An 18,391-nucleotide genomic window follows, 5' to 3' on the forward strand; every position below is an offset into this window, starting at 1 on the left:
ATGAACCATGTACAGCGTTTGGCTTGTTCTTGACAGGTAACAGCAAGATGTTCCTGTGAATACGCTAAGTGATTTGTCAAACCGAGATCTGCCGATGTGCTGTTACCAGCTGATCGCCCAAGAGCATTTAAAAAAAGCACGGTGGTACAAATCTGTGAACTAAGGCTCTGTCCAGATGGGCAGCTTCCTGTGTGGCCAATTTAATGCTGTAGGACTAAAGCAGAAGTGAGTAAGAAAGTAGTTAAAAGCAAAGGGTGCTAACTAGTATGGAAGTAACACACATCATATGCATGCAAATATCCCACAAGCTATAGAAGGAGTTAGAAGGCTACAGAGGAGCGCATATGGCAAATCTGCAGCACTGTTTCCTATAAATAATCTGTGCACAAGGATTGTCAAGTCAGTGTCATTCAACCAATCCTGCTAGTTCCATCCTGTGAAACAGTACAATCCCCCTCCCATTAAAGTTAACAAAGTGGCATAACTGACATGGGAGAGAAACTACACTTGCATATGGAAATGCGTGAAGTAATGGATTGTTACAGACTGAACTGGCTGCCAGTGAAGCCTTTCCCATATAATTCTTACAGGATTACAAAGCAGCAAAAGTCTCTGATGGTGAATGATGGGAGACTCTCAGCTCCCTCAACAGCTCATGGGATATACACATGTTACAGCAATGGAGCTTTTAAGCATAGTGTGTGCTCTGTATTGAAGGCCTCCAGCTGGCTAACAAGAAATAGAAGAAGAGATTGGCACAATGGTCTATCTGGTCCTTTTTAAACAGTGAGCATCACTAACAATTTCAGAGTAAAATAATAACAGTTATGTAATAAATCTACCCTCAGGGTGGTTTCTTTCTGGCTTTATCAGTTCATGCCCTTGAGGCAGAGATATTTCCCCTCATCTAGGAAAAAAAATGTCTATTGTTTGTAACATATCTCAGGGCAGTCTCATTACCCAATATAAAAGTTCTGCTTCACCTCTCCTTTTGCTTTTAATCATTATCTTGTTGCAAGTTATAAGAGTATAAAATCCTCTTCTTTCATCAGGTTTCCATATGCTGTCTTTCAATTTTACTGAATGCTCCTTGCATGTTTTATTACAATCTAGAGAGGCGTTGGTGGGGGGGGGGGGAACATTCAGTAAAATTGAAAGGAGGGGGGAGGGAGGGAGAGAGAGAGAGAGAGAGAGAGAGAGAGAGAGAGAGAGAGAGAGAGTGCAAGCAAATCTTCCTCAAGGTCATTTGTCATTTTGTTGGCATCTGCTTTCCCTACCAAAAAAGAAATTCAATCATTATACTCTCTGATTAGATGGAATTTCCCTTGCCCGCCAGGACTCCACTTTGAGCAAACATACATTCCAAACGAGCATCACTGTTAAAGGCAGGAATTATCCACTGTTGTGATTCCACCATATTTTTTTATTCCTTTTCTTGGAAATTCTATGCTTAAAAAAAAGATAAATTAAAAAATCAGCCATTACATAAAGTTCAGAGACCACTACCGATGGCTTAGGACCTTTAGTGAAGGAAGATAGGCATAGAGTGCTGTCAAGGAACAAGCACTTTAACACCTTGTTGGGGGCATTTCAAACACCACTTGAAAAACCCAAATACCCACCATCTATTAGTGGTCTGAAGATCTTATGGCTTATTTAAATGCATGTGTTTAAATAAGTCTGATGGATTATTCTTAATTTTTAATGAATTTTTGGATTCTTCTTGTTAATGGGAATGGATACTGCATTTCCCCCTTCGCTTTTCTTCTTCTTCCTTTTACAATATTCGCTATGCACCTAAAGCAAAATCCAAGCAGTTTAGCCTCTTCTGGACTCTATTACATCAATATACTTAAAGGATTAGTAGACACTGAGAAACAAGATGTTCTTCTACATATGTTTCTCGAGTGACAATTGTGTGGGATGTGGCAATTGTTTTGTTTCAGAGATGCAACTTCCACTACATATATTTTTTTTACAGCAACTATTACTTCTATAGATGCCACTGCAGGAGAACAAGTGGGGGAGTGGAGATTCATGGATGCAGGCCAGTGTTTTTGTGTTTTGAACATATAATCTTAATTTGTTGTGTGACAGCAATGACACTGGATTGGTAGGGAAGAAGCTCCTCTTATAAACAAAAGACATTGTGCTCTATTGTTCTATATCGCTTGGGAAACGTGCCGTGTGCCTCTATGGGTCTGAAAGAGACCTGCGAACACAGTTGCCTCATTGCTGCAGCCAGGCATTTCTGCACCCACCACTCTATCCCGCTGAATGAGCTACTCACTAGTACGAGTGACGAGCATGACGGGCCTGCTGATATCATTCTTGTTGTTCGATTTGCGTTTGACTGAAAAGACAGAAATATTGTAGGCTTTGCCGGAGGCTAGTGCCCGCAAATGGTGGGCAGCACGGCTTCGGTCCACATAATCAGTCCAGCGGTAAGAGCCGTCGAAGGATACGTACGTCACGGCGTAGCCATCAATCATTTGCTTGGCAGCCGGGTCCATGGGAGGGCGCCAAGAGATTGTCAGCCCTGTCTCCTCCACCTTTTCCACCTTTAATGACGTTGGTGGCAGCAGCTCTTCAGGGTGTCAATGCAAACGAAAGAAAAGGAAGCATAATACATGTTAACAAACAGAATTCTTTCCCTCCCTCATCTCATTATCGTATTTTTCATACAAGAGGAAGCAGGTAAGGCAGCCTTCCCCAATCTTGGGTCTCCAGTTGCTGTTGGATTCCAACCCCCATCATTCCCACCCAGTGTGATCAAGGATGATGGGAACTGAAGTCCAATACGATCAATATAAACTTAATATATTAAGGTAAGACTGGCAGAATGCTAGTGTTAAACATGCTGTGTTTCAAATGCGGAATTCTGAACTGCATTAACTTTCATAACTTTTTTTTTTTGAGGGGATAACTGAGTATGCAGATCTGCAAAGAGAATCCACATCACATGGTGCATTATGAGCACAACAGATGGGAATGTGCTCATCTACTCTGCCACAGTGGGAACAAGTTCTTGATAAGCATTCATACATACAGGGTAGTAATGCTACAGCAAGGTTCTGTGGGCCCTTGGCTCCCATTAGTTACTCATTTGACTCTTAAGATCTAGCACTGGTTCCTTGAATGATATTCTCTTCTGGTTTCAATTCAGTTCAACTGGACAAGAATCACCAAGTAACCCAACTTTCAACAAAGATATATGAAGCCCATCACAGTTTGGGACCAGTTTACTTCTGGGATTGCCTTACGCCATATATGCCCACTCAGCTGATTTGATCTGTGAAACTGGCAGTGTTAAGGTGCCACGTAATACTTGTTCTGCATTTGTAAGAAATCCGTCTTTTCATGTGGCAACACCTACACTTTAGAAATCCCTGACTATTGACATCTGGCAGGCACCTTTACTTTACCCTTTTCTTTTTGGCGCCTGATGAAAACATTCTTTGTTTAGAAAAAATAGAAGTTGCATGTTTAGACATACAGAAGCTGCATGTGTTTTAGTTCTGTTAATCTGATGCTGATTTTAATCACCTTCTGAATAGGTTTACTTTGTGTTTTGTAAAATACAATGTCAGTTTGAATGTTGTGTTTTTCTTCCTTTTCTTTTGTAGTTTACTATTGCTATTTGTAAAATGTAAAAAGTGATGTTATTCATTTTGAAAAACTCAATTAAAAAACCCAACCTATTTTAAAAGGATTTTATTGCCTGCTATATGTCTACCATTTTCTGGGATCAGCATGGTTAGCAATGACTCTATTTCAGACAACTATGGAAATGGCTTTTTTACCTTTCTCACACTTGTTGCCAGTATAGCCCACTTTGCAGGTACAGATGTGAGATCTGTTACTGGGCAGGCAGTAGCCTCTGCTCCCACAGGGGTTGGAGAAACAGGGGTCACTAGCTGGGGAAGAAGTGCAAAACAAACAGTTCAGAACAGTGGTTCTTCAAGATAGTGCAGGCTCCCTTAGGAAAGTATGTCAGGAGAGGATCAGACTAAATACTGATCTTCGTCTTTTTTTACTGCATCTACCTTTCCTAAAAGGCTACTAAGAACCTTTTGCATGTACTAAGTGTGCTCCCATTCTATATCAGCTTACCTATTTCACAATGGTAGCCAAAGAAGCCCTCTGGGCAGACACACAGGTAGGAGCCACTGTAATTTTCGCAATCTCCTCCGTTCCGACAAGGGTTTGATTCACAGGCATCCACTTCTGGAGGGCATAAATACACTCACTCAGATATCTGTAGGAGGTGTCACATGGAATTAACAGGATGACTCTGCATCTGGTGGAGAATCCCTTGCAAAGATGCCTGCTGTAGTACAGTGCATTAGCTCCACATGAAAACCCTCCCTGGGGCCATCCATCCACACAGTATATTCATCTCCCCAGTAAATCTGAAATCAGTGGATGAAATTCAAGATAAGATGGTGGCATGTTTCCTTAAGCCTGTCTAACTGCTGCTTACATGCAGCACGAAACCATTTACTTCTGGGTTACAGAATTTCCTGTTCAAGATTTTGCATACTGCTTATTAGACCATAGACACTCACTACAGATGAGTTGCTTCCCCAGGGAGACCTTAGCTGCGTACACACTCCTATCTACAACATTAGCCACAATCCATATCTATCCTGTATCTATTCTATCATGAAATGCAGCATTTGGAAGTTTTCCCCATAAGCCAGCTTTTATCTGAATTGATGAAAAGAACAACCTTGCTATCTTTTAAAGTTGATAATGTGTATTAGCCAGCTAGTACATGACACCATGCTGTCTGAAACCTTCTGAGTTAGAAAGGTCTTTAAATACCATTTTCTATGGGTTAACGAGCAATGTTAACTTTCGTACGACTACTGTTATGTCCACATAGGCTGTGAGGCTCACACAGACTATGGCAGCTGAATTGGTTAAAGAAAATAACTCAGGTTTTCCGAGAATAACTTCTTTCTATGGCTTTGCCTTTGAACCTGAACTGTTACCAATATTAAGAAATTTATGCTAAAAGAAAGTGGGATATGTTAGTACCAGTGGAACAGATGGAGCAGCTTAAGGATATTTGGGAGACTCCAGTGATCTTTAATTGCTAGTAGGAAGTAGTGATAGAAGTTCCAAGAAGTGTCAACTGACTATTTACCCGTTTCACACTGAGTTCCAATGAAACCCTCAGGACAATGACAGGCAAAGGATCCCGGTCGATCTGTGCAGGTTCCACCATTCTTGCATGGATCAGACAGGCATTCGTCAATCTCTGTAGAGAATGCAGAAGGGAGAGGGGGAGCACCACAGTGACTTCACCAGCACAACAACACCATCGAAGGTAGAAAACCAGCAGTAATGGGGTAGAAAGTGGAGAACTTTATGTTTTTCTTCCTCGTCTTAAATTCTGTTGTGGCAAAACAGTTTTAATTCTGCAAAATTAGTGGGGCAGGAAGAGGGGAGAAGCAAGATAATTTTAACTAGGCATGGGCAAACTCAGCCCTCCAGATGTTTTGGCACTACAGCTCCCATCATCCCTGACCACTGGTCCTGTTAGCTAGGGATGATGGGAATTGTAGTCCCAAAACATCTGGAGGGCCGAGTTTGCCCGTGCCTGATTTTAACTCTTGGCAGCAGTAGCTATATGATGGTGTAAGTGTTGTTTACAGTACATTAATTAATATTTATTTTTGCAAAGAGCAATGGGGTTGCAGGGAGGTTTGATGTCAAGCATTTCTACAGCAATTACTGTATTTTTCCGTGTATAAGACTAGGGTTTTGTTTTACAAAAAAAAGTAGGTTTAAAATTGGGGCTCATCTTATACATGGGTAGTGCTGAGGGGTGTTTTTTTTACTTTGGAGTCCTCCAAAATAGGGGGCATCTTATACATGGGGGCGTCTTATATACGGAAAAATATGGTACTTCGCCAAATGATGCTTTACAATTTTCACTTCATTAACAGATTATAGTCTTGCCCGGTAACAGCACACAGGATTCATTGAAAGGTCCCTGACACCAGGGTAAGAGGTTATTTTGTTGTTGCTGGGAAGAAACCCTATAAAGGTAGCAGTTCTGCATAAAGGTGGGGATGGAAAAAGAGAAAGGGACATCCAGAACTCCTAACACTGCATCCTAAGAAATGAACAGTCATATTTAAGAGCACATTAGCACTAATAATTGACTTTAGGAAGGGGATTTCCAAAGGCTACAGAGAATAATAAACCTCACATCTCACATCCTGTTGCAAGCACAAATAAGAGTTTGTAAATGAAGCATTATGCAAGTTCAAAAGTACTTTAGAATTGTTAGGAATGTATTATATGAATAAAAAATTAATAACTACTAAATTATAAAAAAATTGGTTAGTGAACCAACTGGCTGTTTTTATATTGCACCCCTCTCCCTCATTAATAGACAATGGCATTTCTTCAAGCATGCATTACTGTAGGTGTGTTCCATGCCATTCCTTCCATTCCTGTCAGAAGGCAGGGCTTTCTATGTCAACTGTATTAAGGGCTTGGGCTTGGTTTTGTGTCTTCATTTCTCATACCTGAAAACAGAATTTTTCCTATCTGAAAATATGAATATAATGGGAAGTTATGCAGTCTTCCCTTGTTACTCAGTTCAGCAAGTTTAAAGAAAACATTCCCATGAAAGAGACCACTGATCATCCAAAGCTTGCTTTTGCCAGTTTCCCCTCCCAGTCACAAAGTCGTTCCATAGAGAAACAAGGTGATGTTATTAAGCAACACAATTGAAATAGTGTTACATAATAAAGTTTATTCCCCCCCCCACCATATTTTAAGGCACGGTTTCTAGCATGATGGGCCTTTCTATACCGTATCCCAAGAAGATGACTTGGGTATTTCAATGACACTGTTATTTTCTCCACAATCAGTCAATGTAGCTTTTTTTTTTAAAAAAGCATTGTTTTGTTTTTTGTTATCCCTTTCCAGTTTATTGGAAGATAGGAGATTGAACCGAAATGAATTGCTGTGGTACTGCTTTGAATTTATAAGGTCAATTGACGCTTTCAGTGACAGCAAGTGGAGGAATTCCTCACTGATTCCCAAAAGTTGAGTCCTTGGTTGCATGAACACTATACCTTTAAAACATGTATCCCTCCTCTAAGCATTCTGGGCACTGTCGTTTATCCCTCACAAAGTTACAATTTCCAGCAACCCTTAATGAGCTACAGTGCCCAGAGTGCTTTGAGGGAGAGAATGTACTTCAAATGTGCTCTGGAGGTATAGTGTGTGGTGTTGTTGTTGTCGTTCAGTCGTGTCCGACTCTTCGTGACCCCATGGACCAGAGCACGCCAGGCACGCCTATCCTTCACTGCCTCCCGCAGTTTGGCCAAACTCATGCTAGTCACTTCGAGAACACTGTCCAACCATCTCATCCTCTGTCGTCCCCTTCTCCTTGTGCCCTCCATCTTTCCCAACATCAGGGTCTTTTCTAGGGATTCTTCTCTTCTCATGAGGTGGCCAAAGTACTGGAGCCTCAACTTCAGGATCTGTCCTTCTAGTGTGTACACAGGTTTAAAAGCACTCAGGTTTATGTAGAGAGCACATAGAATAGAAGCCTAATTGGCGCAGTTTATCTGAACTGCAGTCCTGCTAAACTTTAAGTAGCCTTAGTTTCCTGGTGCTCACCATCATGACCAAGACCTCTATGCATTCAACTGGGCCACCACAATACTTATCACATCTACCACAACGAGCCAGCAACCCAAGTGGACTGCCATCAATCCTTCATCAGCATTCCCTGCATGTACTCCCCTATATACTATGATGCACACCCATTCATTCACATTACTCACACAACCGTAATTGGCTGGGTGGCAGCCAATACACACAATCTCAATCCAGGCAAGATAGAAGAAGTACTACTGGTGGGTTAACTTGGGAGGTGGTGCACAGCCCATTATGTCAAATTAATATTGAGGAAATATAACTCTCCTTATGCAGTGCAACAAAAACTGCATCTCACAAATGCATGGAGTTTTAAATTTTACTTCAAACCCACCCCCCTGGTTTACTGAAGTATTTTAGGCTACGTGTAAAAACCGTAAGAAACATCAAAACAAGTAGCAATGGGAGAATACATAAATGATTAAATATTAAAAGGTAGATAGTAAAAGCAGAGATAATAAAGCAGTACAAATCTGGCGGCGGCAGATATAACTAGCACAGGCTGTGAAAAAGTTCAGAAAGCTATTAAGTCTCAGTGTTCTAGTTCAAATGGCCTTGGGGTTCCAGAAACCCTTTCAGATCTCTGCATAAAACTGACACTGACATATGGGCAGGATCAGACTTCATCCACTGGCCTTCACCAAATATTCATCCAGTAAAGGTTATTCATTTTCCTTTGGACTCTATCTATCAGCATCACTTCTGCTTTTGCCCTTTTCTCCCATCTCCTCATTCTCTCATCCCTAGCCCAAAGTGGGCCTCTCACCTGGAACTGCACATCTAAATCTCTTCACTGCTGTCAGGAGGAAGGGGAAGCTTGCTGTTGATAATGCCTCCTTATACTATAGCTGCTATACCAAGACCTTCTCAATAAAGGATTTGCCTCCACTGTCAGAGGCATTATACCTCTGCATGCCTGTTGCTAGAATTCAGAGGTGGGAACAGTGCTGTTGCACTCAGGTCCTCCTTGCGGGACTCCCATAAACCCCTGGATAGCCACTGTGGGAAGAGGATGCTGGACTAGATGGACTTTTGACCTGATGCAGCAAAACTCTTCTTGTCTTTTAGCATTCCCATTCTGCAGGTGGCTGAATCTTAATACAGAAAGGCAGGTCCCTTGCTAAAATCTTCCTGGTCCTTTCTGAATTCGAAATTTTCAGTCATAAATATTTCTTTGACCGCTTTTTCTATTTGTTCTGCTGGATGCCATTCTCTGTTGCTGATTTTATTCTGTGTTAGATTTTGTCTCCTATTGTATTTTTGTTAACCGCCCAGAGGACTTTGTCATTAGGTAGTATATAAATATTGGAAATAATTAAATTATAAATAAAACCGAAAGCTACATTACTCTGAAAACCACAGAACTCTAAAAAGAATTATACGTTTTTATTTTAGGTGTATGTATACCCTAACCAAAGTTCTTATTTAAACACATTGAACACACAACAATACAACACAGTGCACACACACACACGCCCCAGTTCTCCAATGTTTTGACAAATGCCACTTTGCAGATGGATCTCCTGGCCTGGGATGGATTGTTGAAGCAACCAGATGTTAGTCCCTCACTGAGTTTCTTAAGCTGCTGCTGCTGCTGCTGCTAACTCTCACAGGATCTAGTGCCAGTGGCAGATGCACAAAGTGCTGGGAGAGCAAAACCATTAGAAGCCTCCCCACGAGTCCTCAGATGTTCCAGCTGTAACTTTGCTGCTGAATCTCTGGGCCGCAGCAAGTCTCCTAGGAAATAATCCTGGCTCAGAAATGGCTGCCTGAAGTAGCTGGATGTTAAGTGCCTCACGGGCCAGGGCTTTCTCAATGGGGCTTATGGTAGCACTGATGGTATGCCCTGGCATGGCACCAACGTGGTGCTATGAGCAACAACGTCATGCGACTTTCTGGCACACATACTTGCACATTCTCTTACCCAACTCACAGTGGTGTCCTGTATAGCCAGTTTTGCACAAGCACAGGAAAGTGGCAATTTGATCTTTACACAAGCCTCCGTTCAGACATGGCTGAGATCTGCATTCATCAATTTCTGTAACAGAGAGGGGAGAGATGACCATCTAGCTGTAATGGAAGACCATAAAACCCCGAAAGACACACACACACACACACACACACACACCCCTCCCTTATGTACCAGGGCATGTGGATTGGAGCAGCCGACACATTAGGAAAGGTGCATGTTAGAAACAAACCCTCCCACTGCAGCATGGGAACTGGGGATAATAGGAACCAGAGGTGCAAACACAAATCTAGTCACACAGTAAGCACCACTAGTCAGGGGCAACATGCTGCCTGTTAGCTGCTGGTCAAGAGGGGTTGCTTCTCTTTCACACAGTATGGGCTATGTCAGCTTTGCCCAGCTTGCACCTATTGTTCTTTTATAATGGCTTATCTGCATCATCCTTTCCTTAAGCTTGAGAAGTGCTATGGTTTCCCCAAGAGGATTTCCCCAAGAGGATTTCCTTTCTACATGTCCCAGACTTCCAAGATACACAAGAACGTTAGAAGTCCAGAATAATCACAGGAACCAAAACTGGCACTGGTCTGGTTCCACTTTGTCTTCTCACAAGAACAATAGGCAGGTATCAGACACTGAAGAGTACAGTACTATAGTTCTGATGAAATATTAAATTCACCAGAAACTGTTGCTTGAAGTTGAGAAGGACCTGATCTCTCTCTCTCTCTCTCTCTCTCTCTCTCTCTCTCTCTCTCTCTCAAACACAAAATCAAGTTACCGTTACACTCTGGAGGGTCACTCCAGGCGCCTTGTGTTCTGCACATCCTGGGATTATTCTGGGGACTGAGAACATAACCCAGATCACAATGGTATTCTGCCAGAGAGCCCAGCTTAGTGGAGTTAAATGCCACCTGGGCATGCTTCACCTCCTTAGGGATACCACAGTCTACCTCTACAAGGAAAAGAAAGAGTGGGGGGAGGGGTGGAAGAAAAAGGTTATAGAGCAATGCATTTGTTATATAATCTATAAACTGCACAATTAACAGTGATGTAAATAAGGGTTCTGCACTGATGAAAGCACTGGGGATAGCAAAGGCCTAGTTCTTCACACAGAACCTAAAAGGACATTCCCTTTTGTGTGAGCGACTTGCTGAGTTATGTTAGAAAAGTTCTCATGCTGTGACCTAACTTGATCAGAGAAGCAAAAACTACAATGCCAGCCTCTAAAATTAATGTCGCCAGGGCAAGCCTTCAGTGGTTAGCATCATTTGTTCCAAGAGACACTGCTCTTATCTCCCAAATGCAGTTTGTGGTTCTGCAAATAATTAGCATGGATCTGAGCTGCAAGTTCCAACCTGCCTTACACAGACACTGCTGCAAGTTCCCAAATACGGTAATTGGGAAGCTGAAATTTTCAGACAGAACTTCCCAAAACCTCCAGAAGCAGTCCAGAACATTAGCTGAATGGTTTTGCTTTTTTTAAAGAATTGAAAATGTTGGCATGGCCTATTGTACTAGGGCAGATGACATATCACAGCTGACTATGGGGCATCGCCTTTCTATGTGTTTACCTGATTGGCAGTGCCTTCCTGTGTAGCCAGCTGGGCATGTGCACAAATAGCTGTTGCCAAGATCCTGACAAGTGGCTCCATTTTCACATGGATGCAGGAGGCAAGGAGAAGGAGCTGTGAACGCAGAGCCCAGCCCACCAATACAAAATTGTTCCATTTAGTATTCCAAACAGAGCTTACAAAAGCACCTTTTAAAAAATGAAACAACACGTGACAGTAACACAAATGATTTCTAACCATAGTAATGCAGTTACACTGCAGGATATTTTACACCACCAACACCAGAGACTTAACTGTGTGTTACGCTAACTGCTTGGCTTGTTGGAATTTTGAATTTTAATCACAGATGTAGGCCCCTTGGATTTCCTCCACGACTGCAGCATATGAGGAGGGGAGATTTAATTCTTCCCTCACCAGCTGCTATTCCAGTGAAAATAATCTCCCATGTTCCAGTTAGTAATGGAGTGGGGAAACTTCTATTGGTACCAGTGAAGGGTGGAAGCTCCTTTTGGTGCCAATTGAAGTTGTCGGCCCCCAATCACTAAAAGCAGCATAGGGAGAGGGGATTTCTATTGGGATCACAGAAGGGAAGGAGAAGATTAAACCTCTTCTCCTAAAGAACTGTAGTATCAATGGAAATTGCCCATTCCACTGTGCTTATGATTAATTTTTAGAAGTTCAATGACATAGCTGCAAGGCACACAATTATCACAACCTGTAGTTATGCCACCCAAGCAGCTATGTTCTGAGCATCCAGCTATGGTTCAACCTAGACCACTGATCAGTACTTTTGATTGCCGTTCAGGATAAATCCAGCTCCGAATTTCATATCATGCCTGGGATCAAGCTTACTTTCTACCTCTACAATGGAAAGCAATCAAATCTTCAACACTTTGCTCAAATCTGCAATATAAACAATTCATTCATTCATTCATTCATTCATTCATTCATTCATTCATTCAGTTGAGTATTTCTAAATAGGGATTTCAGTAAATTATGACTCCTTGGAGGTTCAACATCCTGACCCCAGCCTATTGAGATCAAGCAGGATCCTTCACTGTACTCTTCCAGCACCTGCATAAAACATTCTTGTTCAGACAAGCCTACCCAGATGCTTAGAAAGTTGAGGTACTTTTTTTAAAAAAAAAAACCTACAGATAATCTGTTTTAATATTTTAACTTTTGTATGTTTTGAAAGCAGGGTTCTGAACTTTTCTTGACTTTGCCGTTATATATTTTGTAAACCACTCTGAGGTTTCACAACCAAGCAGTGTATAAGTCTTATGAAATAAATAAAGAAAACAATAGTGTTGCAGCCTCCTGAAAGTGGGCTGGATGGCTACTAGCCATTATGAGTTGTGCTCAGGTTCGGCCTGTGTGCTTCCTATAGGCAACTGGTTGGCTACTGTGAGATGAGGAAGCTGATGGGCCTAATCCAGCAGGCTCTTCTTATGTTCTTAACTCCCTTAGGTTGCCAAAAGGGGAACCCGTGTGATGGCTTTGCCCTCTGGGGAGAGAACCCATACCTGCTGCCTAAGACCCCTCCAATCCCATAACTACATTTGGAACTCCCCCCTTCTCAATTGTTTTTTTTTTGTATGTTCCTCTTTCAACAAGCCTCCTAAATGGAGATCTCAAACCCTGTCAGCATCTATGTGGGATGTGCTGCTACAGTTGCTTTAAAATGTGTGTGTTTTTATATTTAGTTTTTATATAACTTGCACCTAAATATTAGCAAGACAAAGGAGACGGTGTTGGACTTTCAGAGGAAGAGAGGGGAACTAGCCCCGTTGTATATTGTGTGTGTGTGTGTGTGTGTGGAGAGAGTCTCTTCCTTTAAATTCCTGGGAGTTTACCTTAGTGAAGACCTCATTTGGAAAAACAATATAACTCAGGTGGTTAGGAAGGCCCAACAGAGACTCCATTTCCTCAGGGTCTTGCGAAAGAACAATGTTAAACAACAATTGATGACCTCCTTCTACCGGACCACAATAGAAAGTGTCCTCTCATATTGTATCACAGTGTGGTACGTTGGCTTGACAGCGGCGGACAGAAAGTCTTTACAGAGGGTGGTGAACACAGCACATGATATCATGGGCTGTCCCCTGAGCCCGATAGATGACATCGCAAGGGATTGTAGCCTTAGGAGAGCGAGAAAAATGGCCAGCACCTCTTTAATCTTCTACCCTCGGGCAGGAGATACAGATATTGTAAATCACTCTCAGACGCCTCATGGGAAGCGATTCATAAATGAAATAAATGATACACTAATACCTATCTCGCAGTGTCGGCCGGAATATCCTGGGAGGCAGTCACATTTGTACTTGCCGATATAATGGAAACAGGTCCCCCCATTATGACAAGGCCCTGAGGCACAGGGGTCAGGTTTGCCTGTGAAAACAGAAGGTCCGGGTTACATAGCGAACAATTCCCTAACACCTGCCCACAAGTCCCTTTACGTCCCCATCCCTTCAGCTAAAATTGTGGGAGTGCATGCAGTGGAGATACCTATCTCACAGTGCTTCCCCGTGAAGCGGTAAGGACAGGTGCAGTGGTATTCTCCATCTGATTCTTTACACGTCCCTCCATTGCGGCAGGGCCCAGAACTGCACAGCTTTGGCTTTGCTGGGAAGGGAAAAAAGCATCTGTACTTGTTACAAGCCCCTTTAGAAGACAGGTGGAAGGAGGAGTTCCACTCACTGGGCCTCTAGCCCTTTCGCCAGGTTAAACTGTGTCCCTGACACCTTCCCCTGACCAATCCAATGAAACAGGACTGGGAACAGATCCACGGCAGACAAAATAAAAGCACTTCCACATAAAGCGTAAATAATTTTTTATTGAATTTGCTTCCAAAGCCCGATATCTGAATCAGCTTAAGTTTTGCACATCACCATTGCTCAGTCTCACAGCTATGTCAACTAAAAGTGTTGCTCAACTGCAACAGACTAACAGCAACTGAAAGTGGTGTTTATTTGCGATAGGTTGCTATGTCATTTTTTCTGCCTTACAATGTATGTTGAATATAATTTTGGTGTTTAGAAGCTGTTTTTTTCTGAATATTTGGCAACTGGAAGTGCTAGTTTGTTGGCACCAGGTTAGTAAGCTATATCCATTTCTATTTTTTACTGTATTCAGAATTGTTTTACTGCAAGGTTTCCCAAACTTGCGTCTCCAGCTGTTTTTGTACTACAACTCCCATCATCCTTAGCTAGCAGGACTGGGGGGTGGTCAGGGATGATGGGAATTGTAGTCCAAAAACAGCTGGAGACCCAGGTTTGGGAAACCCTGTTTTACTGCATTGCTGTTATTGTGTAGAAGAATACATTTTAGTAAAACCTGAAGTTTTTTTTGTTTTTTGTTTTTGTTTTTTTGCTTTTTGTTTGTCTTGGCTTCTCACAATGTCTTTTTGACCTGAGAGAGAACCATGCCCTGGACCAGCCACGGGAGAGAAAAGGAGAAGAAGAACATTACCTGCAGTCAATTCCATCACCCTGCGCTAGGGAAAAAAATGATAGTGGGTCCTATTTATAGCATCAAAGTACGATTTGGAAAGGCAGCTTCTGTTCTTCCATTCAGGGTTGGCAAATACCTTTCTCACAGTGCCTGCCGGCGAAGCCTCGGGTACATTCACAGGTGTAGGAGTCATCTTGAGCTTCACATGATCCACCATTCAGACAAGGATCCGAGTCACAAGGAGAGGGTGGCTCAGCTGCAAAAGCAGACATGGCCTCACATGGGCTGATGCTAAATAAAAACCCCACCTGCCCCACGGAAAGGAGCTCAATTAAATGACATGGAAAAAAGGACACACATCTTTGAATTAATAAGCCCAGAAGTCCTCTAGCCCACAACTCCTTGTTTCTTAGGATATTCATTTATGGGGCTCTTTCTAGTGCCTGCTACAGACAAACAAGCTACACAATCTCTGTAATAATAAAAAAGCATGCTTACAGCACTTTTCAGGATACAAACTAAACTTGATGTTAAACGTGCTGCAGGCTTTTAAAAACACAACTAGCATGAGAAGGGTGGAGCTGATTATTATAAGAATTGCAGAAGCCATGGAAGGGGAACTTAGCCCCTGCTTGCAGTCCTGAAGATCATCTCTCCTCTGAAGCAAATACTTTGGAAAGGAAACTCCTACTGACACCAATGGGGGGATTTCTTGCCAATGCAAATACCATTTTCAGAGGAGGGATTTTCCTTGGGACTGCCGTGGGGCAGGTGATAGTGGTTAATTTCTCATGCATATGTGCTGCGATTCCATTAATGATCAATCCCTGTATCCAATGCAGACGCAGTTTCTTTTTTTTGCAGTTTGGCCCAAAGAGATTGCCCAGTCTTGTCTCATTTACCAGGGAAGAAATGGTTTGCTCAGGAACTTCAACCTGGATCTGATTTGCATGTGAAGAGCAAGAGGCAACAGAAGAAGATATGAATTGCTCATGCATCCCCTTCTCACATGCAGCTTTACCACGGCATTCAAAACTAACATTCTATCAACTGCATTACACTTCCCAAGTCTTTATTGCATTCAAAGAAACTGCTTCATTTATGTTCTAGGGTATGGACCCTACCTAGTATTCACAACTCAGAGTGGGTACTGGATTAGTTGCTCTGGTATGCAATACTGGGCATTCTCCCACCACCTTGATCCTCAGATTCAAATCCCATTTTGATGTGCCCGGACTCCCTATCCTACTTACTGTGGTTTGTGCCGTAATCCGTATGGCACACACAAAGGTAACTGCCACCATACTCCATACAGTAGCCTCCATCTGGGCACTGGGTGTTCATATTGCAAGGTGTTGCGGTCACTTCTGCAGTGGTGGGGAGGAAACAAACACACAGCAGTTCCCTGTCATGTACCTCAGTACCATGCAGGTGAGCTTTATTTAAAAATACCCCAACAGTTAAAGAAACATTTTGGGGTGACGGCTGCATTAAGAAACACACAAGTAAAACCAGCAGATACATGGATCTGAAGGCACTTTCCCTTAAAATAGCTTTCATGCCATGTTTTTAAAATGCTTTTAACTCTGAGAGGATTCTACACTGGGGAGGCTAACTTTTTTCACTCTGACGGCCACACTGCCCCATTGCAACCCCCCTGGGGGCCACATGCCTACAGTGACTGTGGCCCAGAAGTATAGACACCCCACGTTCTCACACAAACATGCAAAGAGCCCCGCCTCCATTCCTCAGCTAATCTTTGCAGACCAGCAAAAGAGTGTGCATGTATATTTTACTCACCATTGCAGTGCTGAGCTGGGCAAAGAGGTTTACTTCTCTGTGCCCAACCCAGTACTCCAAGGAAGAAGAAAACTGAGTCCTCTATGCTTTTCAGGTGATGATCAGAAGAGCAGAGAGGGTCGTGCAATGTTATCTACTGTCTCTGCCTTAGATTTTTTATGGGGGGGGGGGCACTGGGGTGTGACCTGTGGAAACATGGCTGGCTTGAAAAAGATTCAGCTGGAATATCTCTAGATAGGAGGTTGAAACTGAGCGTGACTAATGTAACAGTCATACAGTCAAAATCAAGACAGTTATCCTTGTCAGTGAGAATCTTCAGAGTCATCTTGATGACTTGGTAACTGAAAAAGAGCTGGATTTCCATAAGGAAAGTACTATAGGAGTCACCCTTTTCTGTCTTGGCAGAAACAAAGGCTGGACATGGAAATATTAGTTAAGAGTGTTGAAACTGGTTTGAGAGAAATATCATTTCCTGTGGTATATATGGTGGATTGCATTTTTTTGTCCCATCGCTGTTTCTGATCCAACAGGTTTTGCAAAACTCACTTACCACAAGCCAGGAATGGGGAAACCAGCCCCCCTCCAGATGTTGCTGAACTTAAAAAAAAGGTAAAGGACCCCTGGACGTTTAAGTCCAGTCAAAGGTGACTATGGGGTTGCGGCGCTCATCTCGCTTTAAGGCCGATGGAGCCTGCGTTTGTCCACAGACAGCTTTCCGGTCATGTGGCCAACATGACTAAACCGCTACTGGCGCAACGGAACACTGTGATGGAAGCCAGAGCACATGGAAATGCCATAGGGGTACCTATTTATCTACTTGCACTGGCATGCTTTCGAACTGCTAGGTTGGCAGAAGCTGGGACAGAGCAACGGGAGCTCACTCTGTCGTGGTGATTCAAACCACCGACCTTCTGATCGGCAAGCCCAAGAGGCTTAGTGGTTTGTGCCACCACGTCCCACTGGCCATGCTAGCTGGGCTAATCAGAGCTGGAGTCCAACAGCATATGGACTATGTCCCTGCCATAATTAAAGTGGGATGCGTGTATACACAAGCAACAACCTAATTTTCAACCTGCCTTAAGCTGTCTGAAAAATGCTCATCTATCTCCAAAGCAAGAGCTCATTGGTGGAGTGCTTTACTGAGCTACAGAAACCAGTATTCAGAAGGTGGACAGAATAGCCTATCAGTAGCTATTAACAACATTCCTACCAAATTCACAGAGAAGACCAAAATATCCTGGAGGGCACTGGCATATGGTGACGTTTCCATCCAGACACTTCCCCCCATTCCGACACTCGCAGTCCTCTGAGAGCTCTGCAAAAAGCCAAAGGGGGCAGGGGCAGGGGACGACGACTAATGAGGCTCATCTGTGCCAGCAAAAGCTCAAGCTACCGAGGCCTTCACAACCCCCACCAGTAACCAACAGAGTGTTGTTCAGGCTGCCGTGGGGAGGGATCTGGATTAGGTTTGGCTACAACTGTTGTGGTGACAGAACCTTTACTCCTTTTCTCATGACCTCAGATATTTACCTTAATTAACACCCAAGAGACTGCAAATTACAAACCAGCTGCTGCTGCTCCTCACTGGAGTCATCAAGCTCCACCTTTCAAAGGCTCCCTTGTGGTCCTATCTGTGCTCTGTTCATTGACTCTAATGAGCCTCATTGCTTCTTGTAAGAGACGTACCTCACACTCAACCCATTTCCCCTCTCCTTCTGGAGAATGACATGAGCCAGTGTTTCCTTGCAAGGGGTCACTGCCTCCAAATGGAAGATTGCAAAAAAAGACTTATAGGGGCGAGTGGGGTGGGGAGCAGGAAGACGTAGTGATAGGATGGAGAAAATTGCAGCTCCCACAATACTGCAGAGTGTGTAAGAAATTTAGCACAGGAGACTCTCCATTAAATGAAGTA

General features: G+C 43.0%; 1 protein-coding gene across 3 annotated transcripts in view; it reads right to left on the reverse strand.

Annotated features, from left to right (window-relative positions):
• Positions 1-18,391, reverse strand: part of SNED1 (sushi, nidogen and EGF like domains 1) — a 70,598-nt gene that overhangs the window by 12,095 nt on the left and 40,112 nt on the right. For 2 of the 3 annotated variants that reach the window (XM_033150200.1, XM_033150203.1), the window contains 12 exons: positions 17,690-17,794; positions 15,933-16,046; positions 14,816-14,935; positions 13,735-13,851; positions 13,501-13,617; positions 11,227-11,340; positions 10,434-10,607; positions 9,614-9,727; positions 5,153-5,266; positions 4,114-4,227; positions 3,804-3,917; positions 2,291-2,587 (listed from right to left, as the gene is read on the reverse strand). In XM_033150200.1, coding sequence (XP_033006091.1) covers positions 2,291-2,587; positions 3,804-3,917; positions 4,114-4,227; positions 5,153-5,266; positions 9,614-9,727; positions 10,434-10,607; positions 11,227-11,340; positions 13,501-13,617; positions 13,735-13,851; positions 14,816-14,935; positions 15,933-16,046; positions 17,690-17,794 — 1,614 coding nt within the window. The remainder of the gene's footprint in view (positions 1-2,290; positions 2,588-3,803; positions 3,918-4,113; positions 4,228-5,152; positions 5,267-9,613; positions 9,728-10,433; positions 10,608-11,226; positions 11,341-13,500; positions 13,618-13,734; positions 13,852-14,815; positions 14,936-15,932; positions 16,047-17,689; positions 17,795-18,391) is intronic. The other variant, XM_033150202.1, reaches the window with a different exon arrangement.

This window comes from Lacerta agilis, chromosome 5, assembly GCF_009819535.1.
Source record: "Lacerta agilis isolate rLacAgi1 chromosome 5, rLacAgi1.pri, whole genome shotgun sequence".
In the NCBI taxonomy this organism is placed as follows: domain Eukaryota; kingdom Metazoa; phylum Chordata; class Lepidosauria; order Squamata; family Lacertidae; genus Lacerta; species Lacerta agilis.